Below are 25,186 nucleotides of genomic sequence, written 5' to 3' on the forward strand. Positions count from 1 at the left end.
TCTCTCTCTCTCCCTCCTCCTCCTCTTCTTCCTTCCCCTCCTTCCTCCTCCTCCTCCTCCTTCCTCTCCTCCTCCCTCTCCTCCTCCTCCTTCCTCTCCTCCTCCTTCCTCTCCTCCTCCTTCCTCTCCTCCTCCTCCTCCTCCTCCTCCCTCTCCTCCTCCTCCTTCCTCTCCTCCTCCTCCTTCCTCTCCTTCTCCTTCCCCTTCCTCTCCTCTTCCTCCTCCTCCCCCTCCCCCTCCCCCTCCCTTGCACCTGTCTCACCCACTTGCACTCTGTCTGAAATTAAAAAAAAAAAATCCTTGCCCAACCCTGAGTCCTGAACATTTACGCCTATGTTTTCTTCTAAGAGTTCTATAGTTTATTTTATGTTTAGGTGTATTACCCCTTTTGAGCTAATTTTTGTGTTTAGTGTAAGGCAGAAGCCCAATTTCATTTTTTTTTTTTTTGCAGGTGCATGTTCATTTGTCTTACCGCTATTACTTAAAGACACTATTTTTCTCCCTTGAATGGACTTAGATACCCTTGTCGAAAGCCAATTGACCATACACGTATGACTTTCTGGACTCTTAATTCTATTCCATTGATCTATGTCAGTCCTTATCCTAGTCCCACATTATATGGATCACTGTAACTTTGCAGTAAGTTTTGAAATTGCTAAGCATAAGTCTTCCAACTTGTTCTTTTTCAAGATTCTTTTGGTTTCCTGGGGTTCCTTGCAATTCGTAGTGAATTGTATGATCGACTTTTTCATTTATACCAAAGGACTACTAGGCTAGTGTTTTAATAATTCTTGATAATTCGCTGCTTTCATGGACCTCTGGGGTCTAGATAGTCTTCCTCTGGGCATATTTTAAGATCCTGCCATAGGCAGAGCCCCTCACTAAGCAGCCCAGTGATCAGTGTGGACGACAACCTGAAGAGAAGATTGTCCAAGTAGCCTTCCTTGAAAGTGGGATTTGGATATTGCCCAGCAGATTGAACAGAATTAGTTTCATGATGTTAGGCAACCTTACTTCCAAAGACATATATTTTAGGTATATATTTTAAAATCTTGTTAATAATAGACAATTATAAAATGTGTCAATGATAGCAAGCTTGAAGACCATTCAGCCCAAGCCTGTCTCTTTGTGGTGAGGAAATTTAAGTCTAAAATTAGGGGAAGCAAGTAGCTAGTCCCTGACGTGCTTTAAACTCATGTGCCCTGTATCATGGATTCTCCATTAATACACACTTTAAATATCGATTTGAAAAGTTGTATGGGGATGTCTTTTGTCCAAGCTAACCAAATTCCTATCTCAGACATAATACATATTTCTTGAGGATCTTCATTACAGAACCAAATTTAACTAACATCAGACAATGCCTTCAGGAAGTTAGTTTGAAATGGACAATCATGGAATGAAGAGCATTTGGGATATGAAAGTATCTGGCTTTTCTCTATCAAAAAAAACTTTCTTGCTTCCTTGTTAAACAGATTGTGTTTTTAACTTTCACCAATGTCCCCTTATGATTAATTACAAAATAACTAGCTTTACAGTGATGAATAACTCATCTTCATGGGCGCACCTGCAGTAGAAGAATTTGAGACATTGTTAATATCCTTATGCTTGTAAACTTTATAGGGTGCTAACTTTATAATTAATAGCTAAATGAAGATGATAACAAACACCTATGGAGTGCTTACCATGTGACAGGCACTATCCTATAGATACAGGTAGATAATAATATGTATATTCATTCCTTCATATATATATGAAATTTGTCATGTTATATTCTTGGCAACCACAAGAGGTAGAGGTTACTAACTGTATTTTACATATGAGGCACAGAACAGACAAAAGCTCTTTCCTAGGCAATATGGCTCATGAGTGGAAAATAGATTCAGACTCAGATGGTCTTAAGTCTTGCAGGGCCTACACTCTTGATCACAAGATTTTACAACTCACTGAGGGCAAGGCCACTGCTCTTTGTATTCTTAGGAAAATTAGAATAAATAATGACAATGATAGCAAAGCAGTTATTTCATAACTGATGCTGGGACTTCTTTCCAGGCCAAAGAGAAAGACTGGTTAATAGATCTGAGGCACATGAAGGCACATATGGGGATAGGGAGAAACATTCTGTTTCCCATCTGTGGGTTTATTAAATAAGGCACCTCAGTTTGGGCTACCGCCATTCTGTTAATAGTACCAAGCCTGGTGGTATTGAAAAAACAAACCAGAAAAACCTGGTTGAGGAATCCTGGGGAGACCTTGGATGACAGCCTGAATCTGTCACTTACTAGCCATAGAACTCTGAGCAACTCACCTATGCTTCAGTCTCCTCATCTATAAAAAGGGGGAGGGGAAGGAAGGGATGCAATGAGCAAATGAAGGCTGCATTAACACTTTATAAATTATTTAAAAAACTACCCAATTGCAAATCTCTCTCATTATAACTTATGATTCAACTTAAAATGTGTGATCATGGGGCGCCTGGGTGGCTCAGTCGCATTAGTACCAACTTCGGCTCAGGTCGTCATCTTGAGCTTTGTGGATTTGAGCCCCGTGTCAGGGTCTGTGCTGACAGCTCGGAGCCTGGAGCCTGCTTTGGATTCTGTACCTCTCTCTCTGTCCCTCCCCTGCTTGCACTCTGTCTCTCAAAAATAAACATTTAAAAAAAATTTTTTTTAAATGTGTGATCTTTGGGACACCTGGCTGGCTCAGTCGGTAGAGCATGTGACTCTTGATCTCAGGGTGGTGAGTTCAAGCCCCACGTTGAACATAGAGCTTACTTAAAAAAAAAAAAAAAAAAAAAAAACATGATCCTTATGGCCTTTATTAAGGTTGTTTTTCTACAAAAGTATGCGTGTTTAAGTAGAAGGCAACATTTGTGGGTTGCAATCATACTTTGCTGCCTGAGAGCTTTCAGTTGTCATCTCTCAAGAATTTGTTTTCTTACCACATGATTCAGTGGAGCATCTATCATCCCACCTGAAAGATTTCTTTGCTTTTGGTCCAAAACTAGCAGGGGCACTAAATGGCTAAAATGGTATTTGATGTCTGGTGATAAAAATGTATAATCGTATTAGAAGAATTTTAAACAACTGGAAGTATTCCTTAGAGTCCACAAACATGAACTCCTTTTCAAACTTGGACAAAGTGTCAGGCAGAGGGGGAGGCTCAGGGATGCTGCTGGTCAGAGCATAGGAAAAGATGCCATGTGACTGGAATGGTCAAATCTGGGGGGCCACGCCAGTTTACAAGCACCATGTGGTCTCATTCACCAACAGTAGGATTTGAACACAGCTATGATGAGCAAACTTCCTGGTGCATTTCTCTCTCCTTTTAAGTTTATTTACTTACTTTGGAGGGAGAGCACAAGCAGGGGAGAGGCAGAGAGAGAGAATCCCCAGCAGATTCCATGCTGTCAGTGCAGACCACGATGCAGGGCTCCATCTCACAAACCATGTGATCGTGACCTGAACTGAAACCAAGAGGCAGGTGCTTAACCAACTGAGCCACCCAGGTGCCCCATCCTTGGTGTATTTCTTTCTTGCTTTTTTTTTTTTTTTTTATTCTTCCTCAGAATTAGATACTTCCTCAAACAGGGAGGGTGGTAGAGTCCTTGGTTTGATCAGCATTTCTTACATGTTGTTTGAACAGCCACAGAGCCGATACTCTAACCAGTTGGTTTATGGTGGTTAAACCCTATCTAGAATTTTGCGTTTGCACTGGGGTGAGGAGGGGACACATCTTAAGACCATTGGCAAACAAACGTGAGCTAAACTATGAATTCTGTTTAAACCCTCTCATGAAGAGGTTTAAGGAACTGGAGGTTTCACTTACAAAAAGAAAGGTAGTGGAAGAGGGGTTGGGGACACATTTGAGGCACCTCTGTACAGGTTTGTGGGGGCTGATGATATGGAAAGAGCATTCAACTTGTGTTTTGCAACCCTAGAAAACAGAGTGACCTTTGTGTAACCACTGAGCCTCTTATATCTTAGTTGCTTCATTTGTATAATCAGGGATTGGACTATTTCCCAAAGGTTCCCCTCAGTGCAGAAGTCCTATGACTAACCAGGTCCGGTGAGTGGACTTCAGTGGAAGGCAGGTCTCTCACAGTGAGGTTCCTGCATAAGAATGGAATTTTCCAATCTCGCACTTGCCAAACTACATTCAACGTGAGCCACACAAGTAATTTTAAGATTTCTAGAAACCACATTTTAACTTTTTTAATGTTTGTCTATTTATTTTGAGAGAGAGAGCATGCATGCGCACATGAGCAAGGAGGGGCAGAGAGATAGAGGGAAAGAGAGGATCCCAAGTAGGCTCTGGGCCATTAGCAGAGAAACCCAGAAACCACATTTTAAAAAGAAACAGGTGAAAGGGGCACCTGGGTGGCTCAATTGGTTAAGCTTCCAACTTTGCCGTAGGCCATGATCTCATGGTTCCTGAGTTCCAGCCCAGCATCGGGCTCTATGCTGACAGCTCAGAGCCTGGAGGCTGCTTTGGATTCTGTGTCTCCCTCTCTCTCTGCCACCACCCCCCCCCCCCCCCCCCCCCCCTTCCCCCCCCTCCCAATTAAACATTAAAAAAAATAAAAATTAAGATAAAAAAGAAAAAGAAACAGGTGAAGGGGCGCCTGGGTGGCTCAGTCAGTTAAGCCTCTGACTCTTGATTTTGGCTCAGGTCATGATCTCACAATTTGTGAGATTGAGCCCCGTGTCAGGCGCCGTGCCAACAGCATGGAACCTGCTTGAGATTCTCTCTCCCCCTCCCTCTCTGCCCTCTCCTGTGTCCACACGTGCACATTGTCTCTCTCAAATAAATAAACGTTTAAAAAAAAAAGTGAAATTAAGTGCCTGGGTGGCTCAGTAGGTTGAGCATCTAACTTCAGCTCAGGCCATGATCTCATGGTTCCTGAGTTGGAACCCCCCATCAGACTCTCTGCTGTCAGCACAGAACCCGCTTCAGTTCCTCTGCCCTGCCCCCTCTCTGCAACTCCCCCACTCATGCTGTCTCCCTCAAAAATAAATGAACATTTTTTTAAGTTAAATTCCAATTTATTTTATTTAGGGGTGCCTGACTGGCTTAGTTGGTAGAGCATGCAACTCTTGACCTCAGGGCCATCAATTCAAGCCCCACACTGGGCATAGAGCTTACATAAATATTAATAATAATTCCAATATATTTTAGTTAAACCAATGTGTCAAAAATGTCAGTATTTCAATATGTAATTAGTGTAAAAAACTGTTAGTTTTTTCATCCTAAGCATTCAAAATCCAGTGTGTGTTTTACACCTCTAATACATCTCAATTTGGACCAGGCATGTTTCAAGTGGTCCATGGCCACCTGTGGCCAATGGCTGCCGTCTTGGGCAGCTCAGCTTTGATGACCATGTGAGTGCTTACTACATGTCAGATCCTACTGAGAGGGTTTATGTGCCACTTTCCCTTCAGTCCTCCCATAAGTCCTCTGAGAGAATCCCATTATATAAATGAAAAAAACAGAGTCATTGAGGTTATATAGTTTGTATAAGTCCACACAGCTAGTAAGCAGCAGGAGCCCCAATTGGACCTTACATCTGTCTGACCCCAGTACCCATAACCATTAGGCATACTATAGGGGGAGATAGTTCCCTATCCTGAAACAGGACGGTTCCTTACATGCGAGATGCCTAGGATAGAGCTTTGGCAGGGGATTCCACAGGCTTGACATAAAGTAGAATTCCAAGACAAAAATGCAGTATAGGCAGTTTGTCCTTGAGCAACTCCTTAACAAACATTCTTTGTCCCTTGTACAGTATGCTTTAGTGACCCTAGTCATTTTGGTCATCAGATACCCTCTCTAAAGAGATGAGCTGGGAGTTTCCTGGAAACATGTACCATAAGTAGTTCCTAGAATGTATTTCAAATATGAAACCATCACTGTGTCTATATTTTTAAAACCATCCAGTGTTTTCATTTTTAACTTGATGTTCCTGTTTAATACATTCATGATGATTGGTAAAAGGAGTAGTGTGAGCAGAAAACCAGACTTGGCTCTCTAAGCTACAGCCGCCTTAGAAACAGTGCCTTCGCCCACATGGCTGTAATCAGCTGTGCGTCCACCTTTGACTCTCGGAGGAGTATTTGTACATTCCCAGACAGCCTGTAAATCCCCAGAAGTGAAGGGTCATGGGCCAGAGGAAATGGCTATAATTGTTCTTCTCATATAGACTTGAAATAAATAAATGACAAAAGTGTTTACAGATGGTTTATTGGATTTTTTCCTATTTTCAAAAATAATATATTTGGAATTAACCTTGAGGATTTTCTCTGTCATTTGCCCTGATGTTTCACGACAAGAACGATGTTTTGTTTTCATTTTCTAATTTTCATGCCATGTGAACATTTCCTGCTGTAGTTGAAGGGGGAATATATCATCTAGTGATGTCACACAGTGCCTTTGGAACTAGTGAGGTTAAATACTATATAGAGCAGCAAAAAAAGTGAGACTTCCGTCATCAGTTAGACCTGTTGATAATTTTAGGCAGCTTCTGTTTATGTTTCCATTTTTTGGAAAGGAAGCTATCTCCACTATTTTTGCCACTCATGTAAAAGTACACAGACTTGACCTCTTGCCTTTTATGTTGAAATTTTTTCACATCATTACATAGCCTGATCTTTTAGGAAGGGGTGACTGACCACATCAAGGACACATGGGAAAAAGTAGTGTGCTTTTAGCACCTCCAGCTGAGTTTCCTAGCTATTGATGTTTCATTGAGCAGCTCTCTCTTAGCTGCCCCAGCAAGACAAGGACGCAAGCCTAGTAGTTAGCTTTTCCAAGGGACCTGAGGCTCTTGAACACTGTCCTCCCAGCGGCTCTTGTCAGCCGGCAGCCAAAGCCCCCACAGCCCATCTGGGACCGCTCGCTCCCACGGGCCTTTACACCGTTTCATAACTTTCTCAGAGCAGGAAAGGTAACATTTGGACTGGCTCCTCAAGGCTTAGAATGTATTTAAGCCTGTTTACAGGCTCAGAAGCTTAAGCATTATTAAAGTCGGGAAAGAGGCGAGGGTACTAGATATCATTCCTGCATCCCCTGTGGTAACAGGACATATCAGCACCACTTGTCCATCCCACTCATCAATAATAGTCCCAGCCTACAAAGAAGGAAACGTGTTTAGATAAGGAATCCTATGACATGCCTGTCCCCATGTTACTGACACCATAATCCCACGACATCCAGTGTGTAAAACCCAGACTTCAGTTATCAAGCATTAGCGAACTTGCAGGAGCCTCAGAACAGATGTGAATTTCCAAAAGACTTTTATTTTCAGGGATTATCTTTGCATGTGTTTGTGCACTCCCTCGGGAAAAGCAGATGGTTGTGCATCAGGACTGCTGTCTGAAAGTCTGTCTCTTCTCAATTTTGTAAGGACCAAAAAGCTGATCATTGATGTCATCCGGAACCAACCAGGGAACACACTGACAGAAATCTTGGAGACACCAGCAACTGCAAAAGAGGTTAAGTAATTGGTCTTTGAATGTAAAATAATAAGTACCATGTGTGGAAGTTGACTTGACTGATCTTCATGTCCAGTGTTTACTGTTGTCTTGAAAACACTGTAAGTGACATGGTTTGAAAGTAAGGAATTTTATCTCTTACTCTAGCCAGCTGAGTTGAGTCATATATATAAAATCCCCATCCAAGGGAATGAAATAGAAAATGCAGCACCAAATTTAGGCTGGATGTAATTTTGTCCTAGACTGTGAAGGTAGTTCTGGGTCAAAGCTTCTGAATGCTCATCGTAAACTTCATTACTCAGTGGGTGGGCAGGTAAGTTGTTACGAGATAGTTCTGGTCAATAGGATATAGGAAAATACCTCTCATGTTTTACATGTTGGCTAACTTGAAACAAACCAGTGTCTCACACGTGAAAACTGTTTTCTAAATGCTTCAGGAGCAAATGTGTTCAGTCCGTCAGGTCAGAGCACCATTACCCTGGTATAAGCAACTAAAGATTCATAACAATCTTGCGTTAAAATCTTTATCAACATCTGTGAAAATACATCATTGTTTATTTCACTCATTTTTAATGAAATTAATTCACTGTTACTGCTTTAGTTGTCAATAATTGTCACTCCCTGGAAAAAAGTTAACAAAATTATCTAATTAGGTACTTCCTGGCAGAGCTACCCATAATTTTCCTGAGTCATTCTTTTTTTTTTTAAAGAGTTTACTTTTTTTTAATGTTTGTTTATTTGAGAGAGAGAGAGAGAGAGAGAAAGCCCGCTCACATGGGGGAGGGGTAGAGAGAGCGGGGCACAGAGGATCCAAAGCGGGCTCTGCACTGACAGCAGGGAGCCCAGTGCAGGGTTTGAACTCACGAACGGTGAGATTTTGACCTGAGCCAAGATCAAGAGTCAGATGCTTAAGGGACTGAGGCACCCAGGTGCCCCTGCATCATTTTTAATTAAAGTGGTTGCCTCTAAGAAATGACTGTCAATTTTTAATTTTAAAAATATATAAAATAAAACTACAAGTGATCTGATGTCGGTTAATGTATGAATATTTTTAAACAATGTGAGTGGAATATTGTGAGTGGAATATTTTAATTTAGTAAGAGAATTTTAGTCCTTATTGAATATTTAATTTTTCCCCAAATGTCACTAAGAATGCTGTATCTCCTAGCTATGTAATTCTGGGCACTTAGAAGTTTTTCTGAGCCTCAGTTTTCTCAGCTATAAAATGAGAATAATAATACTGCTTAATTCACAGCAGTAAAGAATGAGTTAAAACATGTTAAGTGGGTAGAATACCTGGCTCATATTAGATGTTCAGCAACATATTAGGTGCTACAGTTGCTATTGTTATTTACTGCTGGCCTGGTTAACTATTCCTGTGTAGGTGATACTGATCTGTCATCTGATAATACTTGTATCCTTAGACTTCATTCATTGTGTCAATCATCTAATGAAATGGGAAGATCACCAGTCTCCTTAGAAAACTTTTTTTTTTTTTTAACAACCTGTCCAAATTCTACTCATTCATTCACTCCTCATTTATTTGGGAAATTAGTATGAACTCGAATATTCTTATTCCATTTTGGTTCCAGAAAACCCTGCAGGTTTTTCAGAGTTGGTAGTTTGAGAATTATTCCCTCATTAGAACAAAGGTCTCTGCCTTCCTGGCTTACAGATCTCCATAAATATGGCTGAGGTGTGAGAGTTCAGTCAGGTTCTGGATGTTCAGGGTGTTAGCTGTGTTTTCATGAATAATGTAGTCTTAGTTTCCTCAACTGAAGTCTCTAGCAGATGGAAATCCTTCCGTTCAGGGAATTATAAGACATCAGTTCCCCACTGGAGTATGTTTGTTACTAAGGTGATCTGTCATGTTTGCACTAAAGGAGCCATTGAGAATTTTGCTCACAATAGGCCTGCCACCACTGCTATATTTCTCAAAAAGATGAAATAATCCCTTCCCAAAGACCTACTTCAAAATCCATGAGCACATGCTGATTCTGGCCGTTGAACTCTGACTTGAGGACTTCTTTTATTTTGACATTAACTTGCCTTATACAGCTTATGAATTTGTGAGATGGGGGAATCAGAGAAAAGTCACCACCTTGATATTCCCTTTTCAGGAAGCAGATCATGCCAGAGACATGGAGAGCCGTGCAATTATAGATTCCCAGGCCCCAGAGGAAATGAAGCATAGCCAGTCTATGATTGAAGATGCACAGCTACCCCTGCAGCAGAAGAAGAGGAAAATCCAGAGAAATCTTCGGACTTTGGAACAAACCAGACATGTGTCATCCAAAAATAAGTACCAAGACATTCTCAATGAGATTGCCAAGGTTTTTGACAATAGTATTCTTCCTTCTACACTTAGCAGACCAACACTGGCTAATCGGTGGTCATATGCTGGGCAGTCTATGAGGTGACATGACAGATTCATAGTTGTAATGCCATGGTCAATATTACAGATTTTTATTTGCCTTTTTTAAAGGATCATTTGCTTTATTTTTTTTAACATTTATTTATTTATTTTGAGAGAGAGAGAGGGAGAGAGAGAGAGAGAGAGCATGCAACTGGGGGAGAGGCAGAGACAGGGAGAGAGAGAATCCCAAGTAGGCTCCACGCTCAGCACAGAGCCACATGTAGGGCTTAATCCCACGACGATGAGATCATGACCTGAGCTGAAATCAAGAGCCAGACACTTAATCAACTGAGCCACCCAGGGGCCCCAATATTACAGATTTTTAAGGGTTGCACACCCATTGATGACTTTTTTTCTTCGAAGTTTATTTATTTTGAGAGAACAAGTGGGGAAGGGGTAGAGAGAGGGGTGGACAGAGGGTCTGAAGCAAGCTCTGTGCTGACAGCAGAGTCTGATGTGGGGTTCGAACTCACAAACCATGAGATCGTGCCCTGAGCCAAAGTCGGACACTTAACCGACTAAGCCACCCAGGTGCCCCCATGTGATGACTTTTAATAGAGAAAAATCACAACTTTTCCAAGTCATTAGGACATTTGACACACTAGAAATAAATGCTCAGGAAATGGAATAGACAAGTTTCATCTATACTTTTAAAACAATACCTACTAGTTTTGTGGGGTTTTTAAAAGATTTTTTTAGTAATCTCTATACTTAACGTGGGACTCAAACCTACAACACCAAGGTCAAGAGTCACATGCCCCACTGACTGAGCCAGTCAGGCGCTCCAATACCTACTAGTTTTTTGGTTTTGTTTTTCCCAATACCTACTAGTTTTAAAAATGACACTACTATGAGAGTTCTCTCTTGAGTTGTCATATAGCCCAACTGCTCTTAGGACCTGGCACTGAGATGATAACTCTTTGTTCCTGAGAATTTGCCTCTGAACAATTGACCCTAAATGCAGTTGAGACTTAGATGTTGCTTTCTGTTTTCTCATCCTGTATTTTAACAGTTGGGAAACTTCCTGAGAAAAGGATCTCAAATTAGTGTGAGGAAACATCACAGGAAATGGCTGAGATCTGTTTGCCAAGGATAAGGAAATACATATTTGGGTCAAAGAACATTTCATTCTTTGCATCCAAACATGCAAATTAAAAATGGGTCTAGAGGTTCACAGCAGTTAAGTGATCAGAAAAAAAAAGTAAATTGTCTTAATTTCTTGGTGGAAAATCACCTCCATTTCTTTTTTCCGTGGAAAGTTATGGTCACTTTTGGCAATAGGCTTATTCCTCCTAGCCTAAGTGGCTCAAGGGAAGTCACATTTCTTTCTATAGCCCTGGGGTGGAAAATATCTGTCTTTGCGAATATGTAGTAGAAAAATTAATGTTTTCGCCTTTTAAAAAAAGCTGTCATGAAGGTATCCTCCAAAAGATCCTGTTTAATGGACAATTTTTACACATACATGTGTATGTCTGTCTGGATTCCTAGGGGAATGTTTTTAATTTGTCCACATAGGGAAAATAATATTAAACAAGCACCATTTTTATGATTTTCATGATTTACCAGTTAGAATTACAAAAAAATCTTATGTCTATAAGTTTAAACATAGCATAGCCCTTGTAATTTGTGAGTAACTTGAACGACGTGATGTTCTAGGAACTGTATTTAAATCCAAGCAGTAGTCACCAAAGTTAAATCTTTCCAGTCAGCCTTGAGAGCTCAGTTGTTTTTGCAAGCCTTCAGAAATAGTTCCCAGATTAAAAAAAAGGAAAGAAAAAAAAGAACTATTTCCCAGATTAAAAAGTGCATTGTGTTTTTGTTTTGTTTTGTTTTGTTTTTATTTCTAAAATGAATGCAATAATTGCATGTAAACCTTTTCAGGTAAAATATTCTTCAAAGTGGAATGTTGAAAACATTTTGAAGAAATTGCTATCTCCTACTGAAGTCTTCCTTATGCCCCTTTTAGAACACTATTTCATTTTATGGTCATTCTAAAAATGCTTCTCTTCTTTTCCATCAAAACAAAAATAAATTTTAGCATCTCTGTTAACATGAATTAGGGACCTTTGCCAGTCCGAAGTAAGCAAGGAAGGGGGGAGCACCTTAGTTTGCAGAGATTATGGGGTACCTGGCTGGTTCAGTTGGTAGAGTATGGAGCTCTTGATCTTGGGGTCGTGAGTTCAAGCCTCAGGTTGGGTGCAGAGATTGCTTAAGTTAAACTTAAACGTGTATACACACACACACAACTATATATATTTTTTTATAAATATATATTTATATAAATATATATAAATTATTAAAATATATATTATAAAATTATAAATTTTATAAATTATTAAAATATATATTTATATAAATATATATAAATATAAATATATATGTAAAGATTAAGGTGACTAAGGGAAGTTAAGGTTAACAGTCACAAACAGTGACTTCATAGTCCACATTCTTCTTGTCCCAAATTGGCAGTGTCATAAATTAAACTTCTTAAATGTCATATCATAGCCTTTACTTGTTTTTTAGGACATTCGAAATCAAAGAATACATCGTAAACTTCGAAAAGCTGAATTGGCAAAACTTCAGCAAACCCTGAATGCACTTAATGAGAAGGCGGCATTTTATGAAGAGCAAATTAATTATTATGACACCTACATAAAGACTTGCGTGGACAACTTAAAAAGACGGTAAATTAAAAATCATATATCCATTTGTAATGTCATGATTTATATGGGTGTCAATTATTTTACCCACTTGGATGATCGGGTTTGGAAGCAAACTCTTTGCTTTCTTTTATAACCAAAAAACTAGAATCTGGATTTTGTGATTTGCTACTGGGATCTAAGAAGTCAGGAGTGCATTGAGATACTTTTTAATTGTTCATCAGCATTGAAATTCACGTAGCTCGACCTGTTGTATTCTAAGCAAGTAGCTTTATTTATTTTTTTTTAAATGTTTATTTAAAAACACAGCATGAGCAGGGAAGGGGCAGAGAGAGACACAGAATGTGAAGCAGGCTCTAGGCTCTGAGCTGTCAGCACAGAGCCCGACGCGGGGCTTGAACTCACGAACTGTGAGATCATGACCTGAGCCGAAGTCGGATGCTTAACCAACTGAGCCACCCAGGCGCCCCTCTAAGCAAGTAGTTTCAATGCTTGGGGAAGCACTCTCATTTTCCCTTTGGTCTCTTTTACTCAAAGAGGCCAAATACTATGATAAAAAAAAAATTGAAGCTACTCTTTCTTTTTGAATATTTACAATAAACAATGTTAGGTAACCCCAGGTATTTGCTACTAGCAGAATGTGGCCTAATGATTTTAAATTACTTAGTGCTTTTAAAACATTATCATTGATGGGGAACCTGGATGGCTCTGTCAGTCAAGCATATAACTTCGGCTCAGGTCATAATGTCACGGTTCGTGGGTTTGAGCCCCACGTCGGGCTCTGTGCTGACAGCTCAGAGCCTGGAGCCTGCTTCGGATTCCATGTCTCCTTCTAGACACACCTCTCCCCTGCTCAGAGTCTGTTTGTCTCGCTTTCTCAAAAATAAACGTTTAAAATTTTTTTTTAATTATTATTGACATGAAAGACAAAATTTGGCAGTTCCCCATTACCCATTAGCATACGTATTACAGATTTTTTTATACACAACAGAGCCACTTTTAATGAGTATTCTTTGCTCATTGTTGTTCTTCCTACTTACTAGACTAAGGCTGATACGAATCAGATTTTAATTACCCATTTAAATGTGTAGCATAATGTTTTCATGCAGTAAGAAATGGTGCTGTATGGAATAATCAATTGCATTAATCACAGAAGATTTGATGAAGGGAAATAACCAAATTTAAACCTCCCTTATTTGGGCCCCACTAGTTCTGAATTTTAATTCATTGCCTTGAAGCCTGTAAATTACTGTATTCCTGGAGAAAGAAGTTGATCCAACTAATAATACCCAGTAGAAATAAGGCTGTTAGAGGGCTGGGGTTTTTTTGTTTGTTTTTTTTACTTGCAACCACTTGAAGGCATTTTACAACCTTTGCCGCTAATGAGGCGAGCTAGATTTGCGTTCTAATTCTTTCTTACGTTGTGTGATCTATGACCGAGCCCAGTGAACTCTGGAACTTAAGTTTTCTCATCTTTAAGGTGGCAAGAGGAGTACCAGCCTCACAAGTGTTACTATGAGAGCTAAATGAAATCATAAGAAAGGAATTAATTGATTTCCAAGCACTATGGAAATGTTGATTTTACAAAGGTGAGGCAGTATTCAAAATGCGCTTAGAACACGGCTGGTCACACAGTATTTATTCAATAAACTAAAACAGTCCTAGTAATACCTTTACTTAGGAGTATGCAGTTCATATTACGGAACCAAAGCTGCTTGTGACATGACTTTCTATCGCCACTTAGTTCAATATGCCTGAGAAAATACAGTAAGTACTGGTCTGTCGGTCACTTTGTAGATAGCCTTCTCAGACATTTCAGCAGTGAGGTTTTATGGCGAGGGAAAATCACCACCTACTTTCACAAAATAAAGTTTCATACTCAGGGCGGTGGGGGCCAAGCGTGAACAGTGGTGGGCACCACCACAACCTCTGAGTTTGCCGTCATGACAACAGATGGTTTATTCTTATTTTGTCAGAAATTCTCGAAGGTCAATTAAACTGGATGGAAAAGGAGAACCGAAAGGGGCGAAGAGAGCCAAGCCAGTGAGGTACACGGCTGCAAAGCTGCATGAGAAGGGGGTCCTGCTGGGGATAGACGACCTTCAGACAAACCAGTGAGTGTGGCCTGGAATCTGCACAGAATTACAGATGCCCTCTAATCACTCCCATAAAATCTGACTCACTTCTTTTTGGTTTCCTGTGGCCTTTGAAGAGAGCTTCATTTGGTCTATCAAGGCTTACCCTTGATTACAGATGACAGGGTGGGGACGTATGTGTATTGTAATCTCTAGTCTGCCCATCAGACCCCGAGCATCAGTGCCGGGGGTTGTATGAAGTGCTGAGCGGGTCGTGTTTCCCATGGCTGGTCCAGTACATTTGGGTTTGCCAGCCTCCCCCTTCTCTCGGGAAAAACTGAGTCATAGCACTGAGAATGAAAAGCTGTCTTTTTGTCTTGATAGAGTTATTTACAATAGTATCTTTCTCACTTCAGAGCCACAGACTATGTGTGCCAACACCCGCGTCAGAGCCACTCTAGCAGTGTGCTGCTCGTGTGTGTGTTTGATGTAGAGGAGAAAATGGAAACCCTCCTCTGCAGCCCCGCACTGGGTGCCAGAGGGCTCTCTCTTTTAAAGGAACTGTGAGCCTTGTGGCCCATCACTGTTGCAGGGAGCCACATTCACCATGTGCACTCCTCTCTAACTCCTGCCCTCTCTCCAGGCCTGGCTTCTGTTCCGTTTATGGCAGCAACCTTTTTCTCTCAACCATACTGACTCAGAGAAAATGCTTCTTCGTCTTTGTAGTTTCTATAGAAGTAACCATCTAAAACATTCAACTGGCGTCTCAGCAGTCTAAGTCACTATTTAATTCTCAGGATCTGCGAACCCCATTTTTCCAACTGTATTTTAAGCTCTTTAAGAACAAGGACCGTGTTTAATAGCATTTCTTCAGTAATAAAGCATCTACTTGGGTGCTCTAGGCAACAATCTCAACAAGAGCTATCAAACCTAGTTTTAATGAGCAGAGTGGGGAAAGGGAATGATGGGAGGTTGGGGAGGCTTCCTTAGGACTTTCCGGTGGACCTTTCACTAAGCGTGGTAATGTAGGATTCCATTAACTAGTTTCAGCTTTACACATATAGTTGCAATTCCTCATATGAATGTCCCTTTCTTCACTAGGTTTAAAAATGTTACATTTGATATCATATCTACTGAAGATGTGGGCATCTTTGATGTGAGATCAAAATTCCTTGGTGTTGAGATGGAGAAGGTACAGCTCAATATTCAGGTAAGCTGGGATTTCTGCAAAGTGGGGGTGAGTTTTATAATGTGCGGCGTGCTTCCCCTGGCTTGCCCTCTTCATGACAACACGGGGGTGTAACAGATGATCACTGCAAGCCTTATTTGCCAATATTGGCCTTTTAAGCTTTGGTGATTTGTGGAAAGCTCTGATCTTTCAAAGTATTAGAACTTAAAACGCTTTTAGATGGCAAACCGTAGCAGTCAGCTTTTCTAAGTCATGTTTCCATTTTGATGCTTAGAGGGAAAAAAATAGCATAAAAGTATTCAAAGCTATTAAGGCGAGAAAGTTTTCTTATTTTATTTTTACTTTTTTAATGTTTTTCTTTATTTTTTATTTATTTTATTTTATTTTTTGAGAGGGGGCGGTTTGTGAGCAGGGGAGGGACAGAGAGAGGGGGACAGAGGAACCGAAGTGGGCTCTGTCTGCACTGACAGCAGAGAGCCCAGTGTGGGGCTCGAACTCACGAACTAGAAGATCATGACCTGAGCCAAAGTCAGATGCTTAACTGAACTAAGCCACCCAGATGCCCCAAAAGTTTTCTTTCATTAGGAACTTGGATTTCTTTGTAAGACTATATATCCCCAGGATTGGAACTTTACTGACCTCATTTCTGCTTCTTTCTCCTGCTTAGAATCATGTCTACATTAGTTTATTAAATCTGTTAAATGCTTAGGCACATAAGACATGCAAAATAGTTATCTACAAGTAGAAAAATGGCGTCTACAGTCGGAATTATTGCTGTTTTCTCATGAGAACCATATTTAAGCCAAATAGACTTGAACAGAAGCTGAGACATCCAGTTTCTATGTCCAAAAACAAAAGGAGCAAGAACAACAATGACCAAAAAAAGTGAAAGGAGAACACAATCAAAGGCTTAAGATCATCTTCTGCCAAATGGATCCTCAGCATAGGATCAATTAAAAGATGTAATTGAGTTTTTCTTTTTCACATGAGAGATTTTCAGTGGAAATAACACCTATTTACGTGGGTCCCAAACTACTAGTAAAATGGTTCCCAGGTATTCTGTGTGTATCTACACAAACCATCTTGATGAACCACTGCAAGGGACAAGTTCTAGCTTCCCTGCCTGCTGAGCCCCTGGCTGAGAACCCTGAAATTATTTCCCCCTCCTAGGAGCAGATGCCATTGCCCTTCTTTCCCCTGTAGCATTGCTTGTAACTTAGAAAAAAAACAAAAAACTAAAGGAGTATGATAAGGGCCATTGAGATAATGGAGTGAGTTAGAGTCCAGAGAGAAAACGAAAGATAATGAGTAATTGTGAAAAGTATACATAAGTAAAACAGCGTTATTTTCTACCTTATTTTTAAACGCCAGTAAATGTAGCCATCTAACAATTTAACTGAAAAGCTTGAGTTACTTTATGTACCATTTAGATAAATACGGGAAGAGTAAAGACAGTGCTGCTAGGGATGTGCCTTCGTTAGTCATTCTTCTTTAGAAGTGGCAAAAACGTATCATGTGTTTGTCAAGAAGGAAATGACCCGAGACCAATCAGCATCAACTGGACAGACGAATCCCAAGTGACAGGCACACACCTGATCACAGAGGCCTCAGGAATTCCAGGGCACTTCCTTTGAACACTGGTGCAAATACCAAGCTTCATTTGCTGCTTTGTTAAGGTTTCAGTATGCGGTAGGATTAACTCTTCATGCCATTCATCTGTACACAGAATTGATTGTGAAATGTTACTCCTTAGCTGCATACAGATAACTCATACACCCCAGATTTTTAAAGTCATGAACATGTCACCAGGGCTAACTACATAATTTGTGGGGCTTGGTACAGAATGAAAAGGTACAGCCCCTTATTCAGAATTATTGAGCGTTTCAAGATGGTGAGAGCAGAGCATTACACTCTGTACGGGTTGAATGCCCCAGTAGCCAGCCCAGCATCTAACAGCTAATAAAGTCAGACTTCTGTTTATATTTATGGCTTTCAGACAATTACATTAACAAGTGAATTACCTGATGGCCAGGTCTTTAGTGTGAGACAAGAACTGGCAAAAGGACAGAAATTTCTAAGAGAACTAAGGGAGATCCCTTCTAACATTATGTTTCTGGGTCTTCTTCTCCCCTCCTTCCTCACTTCCTAAATATTATGTCGTAATTGTATCCTGCAACTGTCGGCAGTATACCTAACAGGTGGGTGCGACTTAAGATGTTCTGCTCCCACCAATAATGTTCAGTGTTTATCAAGGGCTACGGGGTTGACGCCGTTCCCTTCCCAGATGAAGAGCTGAGGTTCAGGGAATTCATTATACAAGAGGCAGCTGGAGTCCAAGTTGTTCATCAGTCTGCTCCATTGCCCCTCGCACAGGATTACAGTTGATCTTGACAAAGCATGGGCCCCTACAAATGGCTTGTGGACTTTGATCTCCTATGTCCAATAGCACCCTTGTGAAATTAGCAGTGTTGTCCCAATTTACACAAACAAAACAACTTCAGAGAGGTGGTGTGATGTCGCAGGGTCATAAGATAGCAAATGGCGGGGCTAAGTCTCAAATCTGATCTTCCGTCCACAAGTACAATCATTATCATTGCTCCCCACCTTGGGGGCCCAGCTGCTTCCCCTGCAGACACCTACAGGTGTCTCTCACTTTGAGCACAGTTAGAGGAATGTGAGGAGGTGGAGGGGGACGCTGGCAGCAGCTAAAGTTCTCTCAAAGATGATTCCAACTTGTGCAGGTGGCATTGCTTAATAGAGAAACAAGGCATTATCATTAAGAACCAAGAAGTTTCCTGGGGCACCTAGGTGGCTCATTCAGTTGAGCATCCAACTCTTGATATCAGCTCAGGTCATGACCTCATGGTATGTGGGATCGAGCCCCACATCAGGTTCTGTGCTGATAGTGCAGAGCCTGATTGGGATTCTCTCTCTCTCTCTCTCTCTCTCTCTATCAAAATAAATAAAACATTAAAAAAAAAAAAAAAAAGAAGTTTCCAGAGCTAGGAACAAGAAAATGAGGTCCGGGTATTAGTCTAGGGCAGTTCAAGAATGATAACTTCTATTTGGGGAAGCCCCCCTGTTCTATGTTATTGTGAGACATTGCTCCTTAATCTCATGCATATGATTAGTGTGACCCAGTTACTAATTCTAGCAAGAGTTGATGTCCTTTGATTATGTGGTGGCAGTGAAACATAGAACGATAGACTGACGTGAGAATAAGGGCTTGTTCTCAGTACAGGAACACAAAGTAGTCTAGATCAGGAAAGACTAGCTTTGTACACTAGTCTCCAAATTGTAATCCACAACTTCAGTAAATCACATGAGCATTTATCCCCACTTTACATACTTATTTATAATGTATACATGTTCATGCTGACAGCTCAGAGCCTGGAGCCTGTTTTAGATTCTGTGTCCTCTCTCTCTGCCCCTCCCGCCCTCATGCTCTGTCTTTCTCTCCTCCAAAAATAAATAAAAACATTAAAAAAATGTTTTTAAAGTATACATGTTCCTACTACTAGACTCAAAATATACTTTATAAAATATATACACAAAATTTAAGTGTTTAAAGAATGAGAGAAAATAATAAATGGGAGTTCTCATACTCTTTTTGCTCCCCAAGGGATAGCCTTGCTCACTTCACTTTAGAAAACACCACCGTTCTTGCGGCACCTGGGTGGCTCAGTTGGCTCAGGTCATGATCTTAAGGTTCATGAGGTTGAGCCCCATATCAGGTGAGCTCGACTCCCTCTTCGGATGAGCCCCAATTCTCTCTCTCCCCTTCTCTTTGCCCCCACCCCTCTCTCTTCCCCTCCCCTCTCTCTTCCTCTCACTCACTTGTGCCCTCTGTCTCAAAAAAAAGAAAAGGAAACACCACTGTAAAAAGAAACACCACTGTCTAAAGGATATGCCCCATCTTGCTGGATTATCTGTATTTTGAATGTTTCAATTAAAATTATAATTATGGGGCTGCCTGGGTGACTCAGTCAGTAAAGCATCTGACTCTTGATTTCAGCTCAGGTAATGATCTCAGGGTCCTAAGATCAAGCCCCATATGGGGCTCTGCGCTGGGCATGGAGCCTGCTTCAGATTCTCTGTCTCTCCCCCTCCCCCTCCACGTGCATACTCCCTCTCTCTAAAATAAATAATTTTTAAAAGTTACAATTACATATCTGATATTAACTTGATGATGGTTTTCTTTCATACAGTGCTCATCAATTCTAAAAATCTGTTTTCTTTCATTTTGGTAGGTGCTTCTCAAAGTATGGCACTCAGACCATCAGTACCATCATCACATAGGACCTTGTTAAAATGCGTATTCTTGGGCCTTACCCCAGAGCTACAAAGTCAGAACTTCCAGTGCATGGGGCCCAACAATCTGTGTTTTAACTAGCTTGTGTTTTTAACCAAATGATCCCGATGCACACTGAAACTTAAGAACCTCCACAGAGGTCACTAGGTCAACTGAATCTATTTTTGTCGACAGATTCTTCTAGAATGTTTTTTTAAGAATGTTCTTAAGCACGCAAAATGTTAAATTTGAGATTTAATGATGTCCCTTACACTTTCAGGATTTACTCCAGATGCAGTATGAAGGCGTAGCTGTAATGAAAATGTTTGATAAGGTTAAAGTGAATGTAAACCTTCTCATCTACCTGCTGAACAAGAAATTCTATGGAAAGTGAAGTGCCTACAGAAGTGTCATGGAATCTGTATCACCCGGATTGAGATGAATCTGCTTAATATTTTTGTTGTTAAACATGATTGAAATCACTGCTTACAAATGTGTGGGGTTTTTTTTTTTCTTGAATGACCAAAACTGTTCTGAAGAATGTACCCATGTGCCTTTTTGATAATTTGATACTATGGTAGAATAATACAAAAAATGAATTGATGGAAACACTTCCACATTATGCTGTGGTATAGGTACTCTGACTTAAAACTTTGGCAATCTGTGATTTGTTTTAAAGTAGGGAGAAAATAAGTTTAGCTGACTTAGAGACAAATCTGTAGACCTATTTTCCTATGAACAAATAATTTTAAGTGTCCCGTTTGAATAATGTCATCCTTCATAGATTTTTTTCTTGGGAGAAATGGAAACCTAATTATTTGTAATGAATTATTTACACAGATACTTTGTTCTAAGCCCTGCCTTCTGGGAGTTACCAATTTTAAAGAACTTTTGTGCAATTCAAAATGAAGTTTTTATAAGTAATTGAAAGTGACAGTACAATAACACTTTCTGTATAAAATTATATATTTTATGTGATTTATTCCTACTAAATGAAGTGCACTACTGCCTTGTGGTAAAGGCTCTTGTTCCCAGAGCCTTTAAGTGACTAAGGAGCACCATGGATAGCGAGCTTAAACCCCCACCTCCGCCCCCCACAGTTTATTTGAATACTTCAATTGTGCCTCTCAATTTTTTGTAATGCAATAAAATCAGTATCTAGATGGTTTTTAAATGTATTCTTTGAAAATTGTTTTATGTAAAATAAATGTTAACTGAATTACATGAATTGGACTTTTTAGGTGTCCTAATACTAAATCATTTTGTGGGTAGAAGGTTCTTGGTGGGGCTTACCAGGAAAAGAAATAACGTGTCGACAGCTGTACTTGTTAGGGTGCAGACTAAAAAGCTGTAACCGAGGGATTACAAAACCCTGTGGCTGGGGCGCCCAGTCAGTTACACGTCCTTTCAGTCGTTACTGAAATAAGAGGGAAGTTGGTTTTTGTCAGGTTCATCAGTTCAGAGGTAAGTGAGCAGGCTTACAAGACTGTTTAGAGACCCAGGCTGGCCACTTGGCTCTGTCTTGATCACTGAAGGGAGAAAGAAGTCCAGGGCATGCCATTTTGTTTTAAGTAATTTTGAGTCACTTCTCACATCTGATTGACGAAAACTTAGTCATGCAGCCACAACCAGCTTCAATAGAGCCTGGGAAATAAGATCTTTTAATCAGGCAGCCCTGTTCTCAATTAAAAGCTGAGGTGGGGCATCTGGGTGGCTCAGTCCTTTGAGCTTCTGACTCTTGGTTTTGGCTCAGACCGTAATCTCGCGCAGTTTGTGGGTTCTAGCACCGCATGTGGCTCTGCACTGACAGTGTGGGGCCTGCTTGGGATTCTCTCTCTCTCTCCCTCTCTCTCTCTCCCCTCCCCTTCTCTCTCTCTCAAAAAACTAAAAAAAAAAAAAAATTTTTTTAAACTGGGGTAAGAGAGAGGTGATACTATTAATAAAAGAAAGAGTGATTCCTGGGGACAGGTTAGCTAGCTATCTTCATGACAGTAGTGATTCAGACTCTCACGCTGGAGCCCCCTGATACTTGGGATTCTGTTTATTCATTCGACAGGCTTTATTTTTCATAGGGATTACAAAATATTTCTCAGTGTAACTTAAGCTCATTTAACAAAAATGAACTTTAGTGTGAGATCAATAGAATTTGGAAACTACAAATTTTTAAACTTTGTTTAATCTTTTGAAAGAGATCAGAGGGGGGCGGAGGGGGGCAGAGAGAGGAGGGAGAGAATCCCAAGCAAGCTCTGTGTGCTGTCACTGCAGAGCCCAACGTGGAGCTCAATCCCACAGACCATGCCATCATGACCCAAGCCCAAATTAAGAGACGTTTAACTGACTGAGCCATCCAGGCACCCCAGAAAGTTCAAATTTTCAAAAGTAGAATCTGCCACTTTAGTGATTATGTCCAGCTGTGCATATTTTTAGCAAAGAGAGCAAGTCTACACTACTGGTCATCTGATCTACAAATGTGGTGGGATCGACAAAAGAACTATCAAAAAAATTTGAGGAGTCTGCAGAGATGGGAAAGTGCTCCTTCAAGTACGCCTGGGTCTCAGATAAACTGAAAGCCGAATGTGAACGTGGTATCATCATTGCTATCTCCCTGTGGAAATTTGAGACCAGCAAGTCCTGTGTAACTACCATTGATGCCCCAGGACACAGAGACTTTATCAAAAATACGATTACAGGCACATCCCAGGCCGACTGTGCTGAGCTGATCGTTGCTGATGTTGACGAATTTGAAGCAGGTATCTCCAAGAATGGGCAGAACCGTGAGCATGCCCTTGTGGCTTACACGCTGCGTGTAAAACAACTTGTTGGATTCCACTGAGCCACCCTACAGCCAGAGATAGGAGAAAATCGTTAAGGAAGTCAGCACCTACAGTAAGCAAATTGGCTACCACCCCGACACAGTGGCGTTTGTGCCAATTTCTGGTTGGAAAGGTGACAACATGCTGGAGACAAGTGCTAACACGCCCTGGTTCAAGAGATGGAAAGTCACCCGTAAAGATGGCAATGCCAGTGGAACCACACTGCTTGAAACTCTGGATTGCATTCTGCCACCAACTCGTCCAACTGACAAGCCCTTGCGTCTGCCTTTCCAGGATGTCTACAAAATTGGTGGCATTGGTGCTGTCCCTGGGGGTCGAGTGGAGACCGGTGTTCTTAAACCAGGCATGGTGGTCACTTTTGCTCCAGTCAATGTTACAACTAAAGTAAAGTCTGCTGAAATGTACCAGGAAGCTCTGAGTGAGGCTCTTCCTGGGGACAACATGAGCTTCAATGTCAAGAACCTATCTGTCAAAGATGTCCATCGTGGCAATGTGGCTGGTGATAGCAAAAATGACCCACAGTGGAAGCAACTGGCTTCACAGCTCAGGCGATAATCCTGAACCATCCGGGCCAAATCAGTGCCGGTTATGTACCTGTGCTGGACCGTCACACAGCTCATAGCGCCTGCAAGTTCACTGAGCGGAATGAGAAGATTGATCATCATTCTGGAAAAAAGCTGGAAGATGGTCCCAAGTTCTTGAAATCTGGTGATGCTACCATCGTTGATATGGTTCCTGGCAAGCCCATGTGTGTTGGGAACATCTCTGACTCTCCTCCTCTGGACCGTTTTGCTGTTCATGACATGAGACAGATGGTTGCTATGGGTGTCATCAAAGCAGTGGACAGAAGGCAGCTGGAGCTGTTAAAGTCACCAAGCCTGCCCAGAAAGCTCAGAAGGCTAAATGATTATTATCCCCAATCCCTGCCACCCCAGTCTTAATAAGTGGTGGGAGAACAGTCTCAGAACTGTTGTGCCAATTGGCCATTTAAGTTTAATAGTAAAAGACTGGGTAATGATAACAATGCACCATAAAACCTTCAGAAGGAAAGGAGAACGTTTTGTGGACCATTTGCTGTGTGTGTGTGTGTGTGTGTGTGTGTGTGTGTGTGGCAGTTTTGAGTTATTAGTTTTTAAAATCAGTGCTTTTTAATGGAAACAACTTGACCAAAAAATCTGTCACAGAATTTTGAGACCTGTTAAAACAAAAGTTTAATGAGAAAAAAAAAAAAAGGAAATGCTCTGTCAAAATGCTCGCTATCTTAACAGTTTGTGAATGTGTACATTTTTGTAATGCGTTAACCTTAACACAGACCTGCATACCTAAAAGGAATCAAATAAACATGCATCTTGTGTAGGGCCCATCTTGTGAAGAAACCTCATCTTCCCTGCAGTTACAGTACGTGAGGAACAGGATCCAGGGACAGTGGGAGGTAGATTAAGCTTCCTCCTCTGTGCTCCAGGAAAGATTTTTAGTGGAAATGTGTAGAAGGAGCCAAAGTTAAGGAAAAATATTTAGAGGCAAAAGCTAACGTTTTATAGTATTTCTGAAGGGAGTTTGTCTTATTCTGCGACTGAGCATTATGCTTGAGTCTTAACTGTATTAATATATACCTTCGTATCATGCCAGTACCGTTGAGGAAAGCAGTGCGTGTTTTCTCTCCCTTGGCCCACATGATAAGGCTATTGTTTTTTGTTTTTAATTTTTTTTCAATGTTTGTTTTTGAGAGAGAGCATGGGGAGGGGTGGGGCGGAGAGAGAGGGAGACACAAATCTGAAGCAGCCTCCAGGCTCTGAGCTGTCAACACAGAGCCCAATGCGGGGCTCTAACTCACAAACCATGAGATCATGACCTGAGCTAAAGTCAGATGCTTTAGCAGTTAAGCCACCCAGGTGCCCCGGTAAGGCTATTTATTGTTGAAGATACTACCAACTGACTGCTACTTGAGATCTTTAAGGCACATGAGTGAACGGGTGACCCAGAGAAGAAATGTGATGGAGCGTGAACAAGAAGAAGCCAGCAGAGGCATGGATGTAGATATGGTTGGAACCAAGGCCTATACCCCTCCCAGGAGCACTGAACCCCAAGCCAGTGGACCGCTGTGTCTTATAACCCTGAGCCAGTAAAGACTCCTAACCATTGTAGAGGAAGAAAAATAATTTTCCCTCTCTCCTTCTGAGTGCTCCTTGGCTGAGACGCTCTGTAATAAATTATCAAGAGAAGGGTGCCTG

General features: G+C 41.0%; 1 protein-coding gene and 1 pseudogene across 4 annotated transcripts in view; both read left to right on the forward strand.

Annotated features, from left to right (window-relative positions):
* Positions 1–21,343, forward strand: part of IQGAP2 (IQ motif containing GTPase activating protein 2) — a 294,952-nt gene extending 273,609 nt beyond the window's left edge. For all 4 annotated transcript variants that reach the window (XM_049649666.1, XM_049649667.1, XM_049649668.1 and 1 more), the window contains 6 exons: positions 7,403–7,490; positions 9,611–9,823; positions 12,430–12,590; positions 14,543–14,680; positions 15,743–15,851; positions 20,402–21,343. In XM_049649666.1, coding sequence (XP_049505623.1) covers positions 7,403–7,490; positions 9,611–9,823; positions 12,430–12,590; positions 14,543–14,680; positions 15,743–15,851; positions 20,402–20,515 — 823 coding nt within the window. In that variant the 3' untranslated portion in view covers positions 20,516–21,343. The remainder of the gene's footprint in view (positions 1–7,402; positions 7,491–9,610; positions 9,824–12,429; positions 12,591–14,542; positions 14,681–15,742; positions 15,852–20,401) is intronic.
* An 868-nt stretch (positions 21,344–22,211) lies between these two features.
* On the forward strand, positions 22,212–24,557 carry LOC125935760 (elongation factor 1-alpha 1-like; annotated as a pseudogene).
* The last annotated feature ends 629 nt before the right edge of the window (positions 24,558–25,186 follow it).

Source organism: Panthera uncia (genome assembly GCF_023721935.1).
Source record: "Panthera uncia isolate 11264 chromosome A1 unlocalized genomic scaffold, Puncia_PCG_1.0 HiC_scaffold_17, whole genome shotgun sequence".
Classification (NCBI taxonomy): Eukaryota; Metazoa; Chordata; class Mammalia; order Carnivora; family Felidae; genus Panthera; species Panthera uncia.